General features: G+C 45.8%; 2 protein-coding genes across 12 annotated transcripts in view; both read right to left on the bottom strand.

Moving 5' to 3' along the window:
• The window catches only part of necap2 (NECAP endocytosis associated 2), a 9,228-nt gene extending 8,471 nt beyond the window's left edge, over positions 1–757 (bottom strand). For 9 of the 10 annotated variants that reach the window (XR_013795232.1, XR_013795233.1, XR_013795234.1 and 6 more), the window contains exon 1: positions 548–735. Coding sequence is in view for 5 of the 10 variants with exons in the window: in XM_079592244.1 (XP_079448370.1) it covers positions 548–648 (101 nt within the window). In the remaining 5 variants the exon portion in view is untranslated. Of the gene's footprint in view, positions 1–547 lie in introns of all 10 variants that reach the window. The other variant, XM_079592246.1, reaches the window with a different exon arrangement.
• Positions 758–978: 221 nt separating this feature from the next.
• On the bottom strand, positions 979–12,696 carry tmem240b (transmembrane protein 240b). Of its 2 annotated transcripts, none has more exons than XM_079592264.1 (4): positions 12,271–12,696; positions 11,999–12,105; positions 6,764–6,957; positions 979–2,057 (listed from the first exon to the last, which is right to left on the bottom strand). In XM_079592264.1, the coding sequence occupies exons 1-4, from the start codon at positions 12,310–12,312 to the stop codon at positions 1,885–1,887; spliced, it is 516 nt and encodes a 171-aa protein (XP_079448390.1). In that variant the 5' UTR covers positions 12,313–12,696; the 3' UTR covers positions 979–1,884. The 2 variants fall into 2 exon arrangements, with proteins under 2 accessions (XP_079448390.1, XP_079448391.1); XM_079592265.1 differs by having other exon boundaries at positions 1,324–2,057; positions 11,999–12,121.
• Between the last annotated feature and the right edge of the window lie 482 nt (positions 12,697–13,178).

Here is a 13,178-nt window from a genome sequence, read left to right as displayed (position 1 = left end):
TCGTTTTAATAATCTTGAATCAGAATAAGTTCCTCTTGCAGCATCTCTTCTCTTCTCTGAGGACGAGGGCGGGGCTATAACCTGTCACTCACATGAGATCAGCCAATAGCAAACCACAACCATCCAATCAACTCCCCACAGACACAATCAAGCCCCGCCCACATTAGTTAATGTTCCTTAGAAGTTTCACTCACAATAGAGAAGAAAAATCATGACGTCTTTAAGCACATCAATAACCATATGCAGATTCAGCTGGACACAAACATGGCGTGTATTCTCCTACATCAGTGTTTGCTACAGCAGTGTGACGAAACATCATGTTTCCCTCATTAATATTCAAGCTTATGTTGTTGACAGCAGTTGTTCTGACGCATTATTGATCTGATCATGTGATCGACGGATAACAAACATCAACTCATCACACACCGGATTAATAATGCGTGTTTATTGAGGTAGGAACTCGAAGTGAGACCAGTGTCACATGATCAGTGTTTAACTCGTGATTAAACTAGTTAAAGTAGTGCCGCGGACTGTTGCGGGGTCTCACCGGTATCCGCGGTTGGAGCTTCTGGGTGGGATTCGGTAAACATGAACCTCTGGCTTCACACACACCACCGACTCATACAGTGCGCTAGTGTCCGCCATCATCACTGCAACACCACCGACACATCACTGCGCTTCCGCTTCCGCCCGCAAGCGATACAGAATAAAAGCCCGCTCAACAACATCCGGTTCACACTTTGATATTATGGTTCATATTTCATGTGAGGTGATGACCGCTGAATATAAACACATTAACACATTATCATTGAAAGGTGCGGATTAATAATCGATGTGTTCTGCTCTTCTCTGGACTGGTGTGGGTTAACATTTTGAAATTGAAAAATTCAATTCACACAAAAAATAATTTGAACTAAACTAAATATTATCCCAGCAATTAGCATCTACTATAAACCGGTTTAACTGTGATATTGATTTATCTTGTGTATTTATTGTACAATTACTTCAGCTCATTTATTCACATCATGCCATTTTCAAACAAAATGTGTGAGAGTGTGTGTGTGTGTGTGTGCGGGTGTAAGAGAGTGTGTGTGAGAGTGTTTGTGTGGGTGTAAGAGAGAGTGTGTGTGTGTGTGTGTGTAAGAGAGAGAGAATGTGTGTGTAAGAGAGAGAGAGTGTGTGTGTGTGAGAGAGAGAGTGTGTGTGTGAGAGAGAGTGTGTGTGTGTGTGTGTGTGAGAGAGAGAGAGTGTGTGTGTAAGAGAGAGAGAGTGTGACTAAACAATGTATGGTATGTTACAGTCAAACATCGTAATTTAAAATTTGATGAAATATGAAAATGTTTAATTTAATACTTTAAGCCCAACAACTTCACTTAAAGTCTAAATGTTTATACGGAGTGACATTTATAAACATTAAACATACTTTAATTTAATATCAAGTAACTTTATTAAGCAAAATTAAGAAAAGTGTAATTTAATAATAAAGAAACAGAATGAACATCACTATTGAATCTCATTTTAAGAAACTTTTCATAGTTTGGGAAAATAGGAGAGCATCAAGACTCCAAACACACAGTGATATTTCATGAAGAACATCTTGATTTGTCCTCCATCAGTTTAATGTCACACACACACTGAATACAGCAGCAGATCGGCTCTCTGGCAGTCAGACGCCAGCTAAACATCAGGGATTACCCAGCATGCCTTGTTTCTAAAACAGACACTGTTACCCGGTACACAAAGATTGGTCTAAAAAATGCAAACCCCCCTCCGGTGACGTGAAGACCCCTACAAAACTAACACACAAACCCTGTGAAACACACACAGCAAGCAGAAACACTGAGAACATGAGGATAAGTGTGTGTGTGTGTGTGTGTGTATGTGTCAGAGTCTGCGGGGGCTCGGGTGGCCGTTGTGGTAAAGCTTCTGCTTGACGTGAACCACGTTATTCGAGGCGTCCTCCGGCGTGCGGCGCGGCTGCAAGCGTCTGCGCAGCTCCCTCAGGTTACACACACGACACACCCAACGCCACGAGTGCCACAGCTCACCGTCAGCACCTGAAACACACACACACCTGCGGTCAGTCTCTCAGCAGAGCACACACACACACACACACACACACAAATTATAAACTAAGTCAGCCGGAACCGGGAACACTTCCTATTACACCTGATGTACTCGTTACATCATAAGAAGAATGGCATCTACGCTAATGATAGTCTTTCTGCTTATTCTGAGGTTTACTGTAATCAGCCGGATCCGGGCCGTATCCAGATCAGATGGAGGACCTGCGCCTAGACACGACCACAACACATGATGTAGTCAGCCGGATCCGGCCGTATCCAGATCAGATGGAGGACCTGCGCCTAGACACGACCACAACACATGATGTAGTCAGCCGGATCCGGCCGTATCCAGATCAGATGGAGGACCTGCGCCTAGACACGACCACAACACATGATGTAGTCAGCCGGATCCGGCCGTATCCAGATCAGATGGAGGACCTGCGCCTAGACAAGACCACAACGCATGATGTAGTCAGCCGGATCCGGCCGTATCCAGATCAGATGGAGGACCTGCGCCTAGACACGACCACAACACATGATGTAGTCAGCCGGATCCGGCCGTATCCAGATCAGATGGAGGACCTGCGCCTAGACACGACCACAACCCATGATGTAGTCAGCCGGATCCGGGCCGTATCCAGATCAGATGGAGGACCTGCGCCTAGACACGACCACAACTCATGATGTAGTCAGCCGGATCCGGGCCGTATCCAGATCAGACGGAGGACCTGCGCCTAGACACGACCACAACTCATGATGTAGTCAGCCGGATCCGGCCGTATCCAGATCAGATGGAGGACCTGCGCCTAGACACGACCACAACACATGATGTAGTCAGCCGGATCCGGCCGTATCCAGATCAGATGGAGGACCTGCGCCTAGACAAGACCACAACGCATGATGTAGTCAGCCGGATCCGGCCGTATCCAGATCAGATGGAGGACCTGCGCCTAGACACGACCACAACACATGATGTAGTCAGCCGGATCCGGCCGTATCCAGATCAGATGGAGGACCTGCGCCTAGACACGACCACAACTCATGATGTAGTCAGCCGGATCCGGGCCGTATCCAGATCAGACGGAGGACCTGCGCCTAGACACGACCACAACACATGATGTAGTCAGCCGGATCCGGGCCGTATCCAGATCAGACGGAGGACCTGCGCCTAGACACGACCACAACACATGATGTAGTCAGCCGGATCCGGCCGTATCCAGATCAGATGGAGGACCTGCGCCTAGACAAGACCACAACTCATGATGTAGTCAGCCGGATCCGGGCCGTATCCAGATCAGACGGAGGACCTGCGCCTAGACACGACCACAACACATGATGTAGTCAGCCGGATCCGGGCCGTATCCAGATCAGACGGAGGACCTGCGCCTAGACACGACCACAACACATGATGTAGTCAGCCGGATCCGGGCCGTATCCAGATCAGACGGAGGACCTGCGCCTAGACACGACCACAACACATGATGTAGTAAGCCGGATCTGGGCCGTATCCGGGCCGTATCCAGATCAGACGGAGGACCTGCACCTAGACACGACCACAACACATGATGTAGTCAGCCGGATCCGGCCGTATCCAGATCAGATGGAGGACCTGCGCCTAGACACGACCACAACACATGATGTAGTCAGCCGGATCCGGCCGTATCCAGATCAGATGGAGGACCTGCGCCTAGACACGACCACAACACATGATGTAGTCAGCTGGATCCAGATCAGATGGAGGACCTGCGCCTAGACACGACCACAACACATGATGTAGTCAGCTGGATCCAGACCGTATCCAGATCAGATGGAGGACCTGCGCCTAGACACGACCACAACGCATGATGTAGTCAGCCGGATCCGGGCCGTATCCAGATCAGATGGAGGACCTGCGCCTAGACACGACCACAACTCATGATGTAGTCAGCCGGATCCGGCCGTATCCAGATCAGATGGAGGACCTGCGCCTAGACACGACCACAACTCATGATGTAGTCAGCCGGATCCGGCCGTATCCAGATCAGATGGAGGACCTGCGCCTAGACACGACCACAACACATGATGTAGTCAGCCGGATCCGGCCGTATCCAGATCAGATGGAGGACCTGCGCCTAGACACGACCACAACTCATGATGTAGTCAGCCGGATCCGGCCGTATCCAGATCAGATGGAGGACCTGCGCCTAGACACGACCACAACTCATGATGTAGTCAGCCGGATCCGGGCCGTATCCAGATCAGATGGAGGACCTGCACCTAGACACGGCCACAACACATGATGTAGTCAGCCGGATCCGGGCCGTATCCAGATCAGATGGTGGACCTGCGCCTAGACACGACCACAACTCATGATGTAGTCAGCCGGATCCGGCCGTATCCAGATCAGATGGAGGACCTGCGCCTAGACACGACCACAACTCATCATGTAGTCAGCCGGATCCGGCCGTATCCAGATCAGATGGAGGACCTGCGCCTAGACACGACCACAACACGATGTAGTCAGCCGGATCCGGGCCGTATCCAGATCAGATGGAGGACCTGCGCCTAGACACGGCCCGTATCCAGATCAGACGGAGGACCTGCGCTAGACACGGCCCGTATCCAGATCAGACGGAGGACCTGCGCCTAGACACGACCACAACACATGATGTAGTCAGCCGGATCCGGGCCGGATCCAGATCAGATGGAGGACCTGCGCCTAGGCACGACCACAACACATGATGTAGTCAGCCGGATCCGGGCCGTATCCAGATCAGATGGAGGACCTGCACCTAGACACGGCCACAACACATGATGTAGTCAGCCGGATCCGGGCCGTATCCAGATCAGATGGAGGACCTGCACCTAGACACGACCACAACACATGATGTAGTCAGCCGGATCCGGCCGTATCCAGATCAGATGGAGGACCTGCGCCTAGACACGACCACAACACATGATGTAGTCAGCCGGATCCGGCCGTATCCAGATCAGATGGAGGACCTGCGCCTAGACAAGACCACAACGCATGATGTAGTCAGCCGGATCCGGCCGTATCCAGATCAGATGGAGGACCTGCGCCTAGACACGACCACAACACATGATGTAGTCAGCCGGATCCGGGCCGGATCCAGATCAGACGGAGGACCTGCGCCTAGACACGACCACAACACATGATGTAGTAAGCCGGATCCAGCCGTATCCAGATCAGATGGAGGACCTGCGCCTAGACACGACCACAACTCATGATGTAGTCAGCCGGATCCGGGCCATATCCAGATCAGATGGAGGACCTGCGCCTAGACACGACCACAACACATGATGTAGTCAGCCGGATCCGGGCCGGATCCAGATCAGACGGAGGACCTGCGCCTAGACACGACCACAACACATGATGTAGTAAGCCGGATCCAGCCGTATCCAGATCAGATGGAGGACCTGCGCCTAGACACGACCACAACGCATGATGTAGTCAGCCGGATCCGGCCGTATCCAGATCAGATGGAGGACCTGCGCCTAGACACGACCACAACGCATGATGTAGTCAGCCGGATCCGGCCGTATCCAGATCAGATGGAGGACCTGCGCCTAGACACGACCACAACTCATGATGTAGTCAGCCGGATCCAGCCGTATCCAGATCAGATGGAGGACCTGCGCCTAGACACGACCACAACGCATGATGTAGTCAGCCGGATCCGGCCGTATCCAGATCAGATGGAGGACCTGCGCCTAGACACGACCACAACACATGATGTAGTCAGCCGGATCCGGGCCGTATCCAGATCAGATGGAGGACCTGCGCCTAGACACGACCACAACACATGATGTAGTCAGCCGGATCCGGCCGTATCCAGATCAGATGGAGGACCTGCGCCTAGACACGGCCACAACACATGATGTAGTCAGCCGGATCCGGCCGTATCCAGATCAGATGGAGGACCTGCGCCTAGACACGGCCACAACGCATGATGTAGTCAGCCGGATCCGGCCGTATCCAGATCAGATGGAGGACCTGCGCCTAGACACGACCACAACGCATGATGTAGTCAGCCGGATCCGGGCCGTATCCAGATCAGATGGAGGACCTGCGCCTAGACACGGCCACAACACATGATGTAGTCAGCCGGATCCGGCCGTATCTAGATCAGATGGAGGACCTGCGCCTAGACACGGCCACAACACATGATGTAGTCAGCCGGATCCGGCCGTATCCAGATCAGATGGAGGACCTGCGCCTAGACACGACCACAACACATGATGTAGTCAGCCGGATCCGGCCGTATCCAGATCAGATGGAGGACCTGCGCCTAGACACGACCACAACACATGATGTAGTCAGCCGGATCCGGCCGGATCCAGATCAGATGGAGGACCTGCGCCTAGACACGACCACAACACATGATGTAGTCAGCCGGATCCGGGCCGTATCCAGATCAGATGGAGGACCTGCGCCTAGACACGACCACAACACATGATGTAGTCAGCCGGATCCGGGCCGTATCCAGATCAGATGGAGGACCTGCGCCTAGACACGGCCAGAACGCATCCCTGAAGTGTCAGCAAAGATTGTGTCAAATAGACTCTCCCCTGTGAAGGCCTCAGCGACACGACAGCCATCGGCACTGATCCTCAACAAACTCGTCTCCATACCGTCATGATGACTCCGATCTTCAACCATACAACACACTCACTCACTCACTCACACACACACTCACCGTAGGCTCTGCTGGTCCTCCAGAAGCGCAGTGCGCAGTGAAGTGCTCCGTCGAGCCACAGCAGGATCCAGCTGATGCAGAAGCCCATCAGGAGCCCGAGCACCAGATCCAGCTCCTGCTTGCTGACGCTGCTGCCGGCCGAGGAGCCGAGGGACACCGAGGCCTCGTACGGGATCACGTGCTCCACAAGATGCCTACGCGAGGAGGAGAACATACAACATCATCCTTCTACTAAAGACAGACTCCTACACAGTAAAAAACTCTTCAAAGCTTGCAAAAGCGTGTTTCTGTATAGAAGAAACATTTTAGGTTCCACAAAGAGAAAGATATGATCAAACTTTATCATTAGGTTATTTAAATGGAAAACTTTTACTGTCAAGTTACTTTTATCGTAGGTCTTTTACCGTTAACTAACAGCTCTTTATCGTAGGACTTTTACCGTTAACCAACAGCTCTTTATCATAAGTATTTTACCGTTAACCAACAGCTCTTTATCATAAGTATTTTACCGTTAACCAACAGCTCTTTATCGTAGGTCTTTTACCGTTAACCAACAGCTCTTTATCGTAAGTCTTTTACCGTTAACCAACAGCTTTTTATCGTAGGTCTTTTACCGTTAACCAACAGCTCTTTATCATAGGTATTTTACCGTTAACCAACAGCTCTTTATCGTAGGTCTTTTAGCGTTAACCAACAGCTCTTTATCGTAGGTATTTTACCGTTAACCAACAGCTCTTTATCGTAGGTCTTTTACCGTTAACCAACAGCTCTTTATCGTAAGTCTTTTACCGTTAACCAACAGCTTTTTATCGTAGGTCTTTTACCGTTAACCAACAGCTCTTTATCATAGGTATTTTACCGTTAACCAACAGCTCTTTATCGTAGGTCTTTTACCGTTAACCAACAGCTCTTTATCGTAGGTATTTTACCGTTAACCAACAGCTCTTTATCGTAGGTATTTTACCGTTAACCAACAGCTCTTTATCGTAGGTAATTTATCGTTAACCAACAGCTCTTTATCGTAGGTCTTTTACCATTAACCAACAGCTCTTTATCGGAAGTCTTTTACCGTTAACCAACAGCTCTTTATCGTAGGTCTTTTAGCGTTAACCAACAGCTCTTTATCGTAGGTAATTTATCGTTAACCAACAGCTCTTTATCGTAGGTAATTTATCGTTAACCAACAGCTCTTTATGGTAGGTCTTTTACCGTTAACCAACAGCTCTTTATCGTAGGTAATTTATCGTTAACCAACAGCTCTTTATCGTAGGTCTTTTACCATTAACCAACAGCTCTTTATCGTAAGTCTTTTACCGTTAACCAACAGCTCTTTATCGTAGGTCTTTTAGCGTTAACCAACAGCTCTTTATCGTAGGTATTTTACCGTTAACCAACAGCTCTTTATCGTAGGTAATTTACCGTTAACCAACAGCTCTTTATCGTAGGTCTTTTACCGTTAACCAAAAGCTCTTTATCGTAGGTATTTTACCGTTAACCAACAGCTCTTTATTGTAAGTCTTTTACCGTTAACCAACAGCTCTTTATTGTAAGTCTTTTACCGTTAACCAACAGCTCTTTATTGTAAGTCTTTTACCGTTAACCAACAGCTCTTTATCGTAAGTCTTTTACCGTTAACCAACAGCTCTTTATCGTAGGTATTTTATCGTTAACCAACAGCTCTTTATCGTAGGTACTTTACCGTTAACCAACAGCTCTTTATCGTAAGTTTTTTACCGTTAACCAACAGCTCTTTATCGTAGGTCTTTTACCGTTAACCAACAGCTCTTTATCGTAAGTCTTTTACCGTTAACCAACAGCTCTTTATCTTAAGTCTTTTACCGTTAACCAACAGCTCTTTATCGTAGGTCTTTTACCGTTAACCAACAGCTCTTTATCGTAGGTCTTTTAGCGTTAACCAACAGCTCTTTATCGTGAGTATTTTACCGTTAACCAACAGCTCTTTATCGTAAGTCTTTTACCGTTAACCAACAGCTCTTTATCGTAGGTCTTTTAGCGTTAACCAACAGCTCTTTATCGTAAGTCTTTTACCGTTAACCAACAGCTCTTTATCGTAGGTATTTTACCGTTAACCAATAGCTCTTTATCGTAGGTATTTTACCGTTAACCAACAGCTCTTTATCGTAGGTCTTTTACCGTTAACCAACAGCTCTTTATCGTAAGTCTTTTAGCGTTAACCAACAGCTCTTTATCGAAGGTCTTTTACCGTTAACCAACAGCTCTTTATCGTAAGTCTTTTACCGTTAACCAACAGCTCTTTATCGTAGGTATTTTACCGTTAACCAACAGCTCTTTATCGTAAGTCTTTTACCGTTAACCAACAGCTCTTTATCGTAAGTATTTTACCGTTAACCAACAGCTCTTTATCGTAAGTCTTTTACCATTAACCAACAGCTCTTTATCGTAGGTCTTTTAGCGTTAACCAACAGCTCTTTATCGTAAGTCTTTTACCGTTAACCAACAGCTCTTTATCGTAGGTATTTTACCGTTAACCAACAGCTCTTTATCGTAGGTATTTTACCGTTAACCAACAGCTCTTTATCGTAGGTCTTTTACCGTTAACCAACAGCTCTTTATCGAAGGTCTTTTACCGTTAACCAACAGCTCTTTATCGTAAGTCTTTTACCGTTAACCAACAGCTCTTTATCGTAGGTATTTTACCGTTAACCAACAGCTCTTTATCGTAAGTCTTTTACCGTTAACCAACAGCTCTTTATCGTAGGTATTTTACCGTTAACCAACAGCTCTTTATCGTAGGTATTTTACCGTTAACCAACAGCTCTTTATCATAAGGCTTTTACCGTTAACCAACAGCTCTTTATCGTAGGTCTTTTACCGTTAACCAACAGCTCTTTATTGTAGGTATTTTACCGTTAACCAACAGCTCTTTATCATAAGGCTTTTACCGTTAACCAACAGCTCTTTATCGTAAGTCTTTTACCGTTAACCAACAGCTCTTTATCGTAAGTCTTTTACCGTTAACCAACAGCTCTTTATCGTAGGTCTTTTACCGTTAACCAACAGCTCTTTATCGTAGGTATTTTACCGTTAACCAACAGCTCTTTATCATAAGGCTTTTACCGTTAACCAACAGCTCTTTATCATAAGGCTTTTACCGTTAACCAACAGCTCTTTATCGTAAGTCTTTTACCGTTAACCAACAGCTCTTTATCGTAAGTCTTTTACCGTTAACCAACAGCTCTTTATCGTAGGTATTTTACCGTTAACCAACAGCTCTTTATCGTAGGTATTTTACCGTTAACCAACAGCTCTTTATCGTAAGTCTTTTACCGTTAACCAACAGCTCTTTATCGTAAGTCTTTTACCGTTAACCAACTGCTCTTTATCTTAAGTCTTTTACCGTTAACCAACAGCTCTTTATCGTAAGTCTTTTACCGTTAACCAACAGCTCTTTATCGTAGGTATTTTACCGTTAACCAACAGCTCTTTATCGTAAGTCTTTTACCGTTAACCAACAGCTCTTTATCGCAAGTCTTTTACCGTTAACCAACAGCTCTTTATCGTAAGTCTTTTACGTTAACCAACAGCTTTTTATCGTAGGTATTTTACCGTTAACCAACAGCTCTTTATCGTAAGTCTTTTACCGTTAACCAACAGCTCTTTATCGTAAGTCTTTTACCGTTAACCAACAGCTCTTTATCGTAAGTCTTTTACCGTTAACCAACAGCTTTTTATCGTAGGTATTTTACCGTTAACCAACAGCTCTTTATCGTAAGTCTTTTACCGTTAACCAACAGTTCTTTATCGTAGGTATTTTACCGTTAACCAACAGCTCTTTATCGTAAGTCTTTTACCGTTAACCAACAGCTCTTTATCGTAAGTCTTTTACCGTTAACCAACAGTTCTTTATCGTAGGTATTTTACCGTTAACCAACAGCTCTTTATCGTAAGTCTTTTACCGTTAACCAACAGCTCTTTATCGCAAGACTTTTACCGATAACCAACAGCTATTTATTGTAAGTCTTTTACTGTTAACCAACAGCTCTTTATCGTAGGTCTTTTGCCGTTAACCAACAGCTCTTTATCGTAGGTATTTTACCGTTAACCAACAGCTCTTTATCGTAGGTATTTTACCGTTAACCAACAGCTCTTTATCGTAAGTCTTTTACCGTTAACCAACAGCTCTTTATCGCAAGACTTTTACCGATAACCAACAGCTATTTATTGTAAGTCTTTTACCGTTAACCAACAGCTCTTTATCGTAGGTCTTTTGCCGTTAACCAACAGCTCTTTATCGTAGGTCTTTTGCCGTTAACCAACAGCTATTTATTGTAACACTCCATGAACACTGTATAAATAATGTTTTAAAAACATTATTAAAGACCAGATAACTTTGAACAAATGTTCAATTAACGTTACTGGAAGACCGATTGTTCATAACTTTGAGAGAACGTTCCTTGTTCTTTGAGTTGTTATTAAAACTTCATCACCAATTAGCATCTTGCCTAGAAACAACCCTATAGCCATCATTACTAGCGCGAAGGCGCCACTTTCCCTTAATTAGGGCGCGTTTACACGACAATGTACTAAAAACAGAAACATTTTTCTCATACAGGCGAAAACATTGTCTAAATGATCCTTGTTCATATCGATTTACGAAAACGATTAAACTGCTGTATTTTGCTGTCAGGCCAGTAGATGGCGATGTCACTCTGTAAAAAAACACAAGTGCCTATAGACTGAACACGTTTTGTAGTTTACACAGAGACGATAACGCTTTCGTTTTCAAACACTCGCACTTTGAATCCCGTTAAATTAGTCGATAGCGTTGCGATGTACGAAGCACTGCTCAATCACATGTCAATTTGTAATCAGCTCTCGCGCGACTACATCGGAATTATCGTAAATACTAGTTTCCTTGTTAAAAAACTGGAAATTAACACAAGTCAAAATTGTAATGCTATACAATCACGACTTCAGAAATGGGAAGTAGGAAATCTCCTATAGCACGTGAAGGCAGCATAAATCACGTGACCCGGCAACAAAGAAATCTGCGTGGGGAACTTTTCCCGTGAAACTCCCGAACGTTCCCATCGGGATGAATGGATTTTCCCCGGGAAATTCCGCTGAGCGACTAAGGTGCCTCAAAATAAAACAGAAATCTCAAATTTAATATAAAAATTATAACGGGCTATAACCCTCATTTGTATCTAGTTATGGGTGTCTCTAAGCGAATAACACTGAAGTGTATCTTACCTGCCGCAGGTGCAGTGACACACGCGCTCGGGTCCGCGCATGCGCGGTAGGATGAAGTTGTGAAATCGGTCCAGCAGCGCGTTCATGTCGGACATACACACGATGGCCTGGAAAACACCAAAACTACTGCCATTTCCCAGCGCTTAGCGTTTAAAAATGCATTTCAACATGTTTCTCCACAGAAAACCATACAATTTAATAAAGTTCATCTGCAGTCACTGCGAGAGAGTTATGTAATATCCTCAGCAGAATCTTCACACAGGTCTTCTTACCAGCACCAGAACCGCTCCAGCCACCATAAACATCATCTTCATCCACACACCGCAAACATCCTCTTCATCACAGTCCACAGATCGCGAGCGTCTTCATCACGGCACATAAACATCATCTTCATCGCACTCCGCAAACAACAACAGCACAGAGCGAAATATCATTTGACCATCATCGCAGATGCTTCCAGCAGCGAGTCCTCCTCAGATCATCCTCTTCATCATCATCTTCCTCGCGTGTTCTCGCGGCGCGTCATGAAGAGCATCAGATGTCTCACCTGCGGCGCGTCGGGCAGGAGGACAGAGAACGCGACGCGCTCGGGTCTGATCTGTAAGTGATCTGGAGTTGGACTGTATCAGATCTCAGATCAGTCCATTAGCTTAATGAGGAACTCCTGCGTCACGCTCATCTGGAATATCAGACCCTCGCGCGACACCTGCGAGAACACCATGGTAATACCATGTTTTACACCACACATAAAACATTTGTTTTGATGTATTACCATGTTTTACACCACACTGTATATAAAACATTTGTTTATGTATCGTTATGTAGGTCGTTCCTGGTGCTTTTTGCCATCATAAAATCATGTAGAAAATTAAACTCAGTTTTTAAAATATATTTTTGTGTAGTCATGATAGGGTGATGTACAACATTAAAGCTCGGGTAAATACATGTAACCATTTATTGAGCTAAATAAATGAAATGGAGGATAAAAAAAATGTCCACCCTGTTATAGGGTCAAATAGTTTCACATAATTATGATTGTCCTTTTTGGGCTCGGTGTGCATTATATTAATTAGACAAATCATGTACCTTTAAAAGCATACCAGCTAATAAAATATCAGAAAATATTGTGTATGAATTGTACTTACTTTCTCACTAACGCATCATTTTATATTTGACATTT

The sequence above is a fragment of the Phoxinus phoxinus genome (assembly GCF_949152265.1).
Source record: "Phoxinus phoxinus genome assembly, chromosome: 20".
Classification (NCBI taxonomy): domain Eukaryota; kingdom Metazoa; phylum Chordata; class Actinopteri; order Cypriniformes; family Leuciscidae; genus Phoxinus; species Phoxinus phoxinus.
Note: the sequence above shows the minus strand (reverse complement) of the source record. Positions and strands in the feature narration are given on the sequence as shown.

Bases quoted from the DNA above. Each gene is read 5' to 3' on its own strand.
- tmem240b (XM_079592264.1), bottom strand. From the start codon at position 12,312: ATGAAGATGATGTTTATGGTGGCTGGAGCGGTTCTGGTGCTG. The intron at 12,106-12,270 runs GTAAGAAGACCT...GGTGTTTTCCAG, and splicing joins CTGGAGCGGTTCTGGTGCTG to GCCATCGTGTGTATGTCCGA. The intron at 6,958-11,998 runs GTAAGATACACT...CTCCTCGCGTAG, and splicing joins TGTCACTGCACCTGCGGCAG to GCATCTTGTGGAGCACGTGA.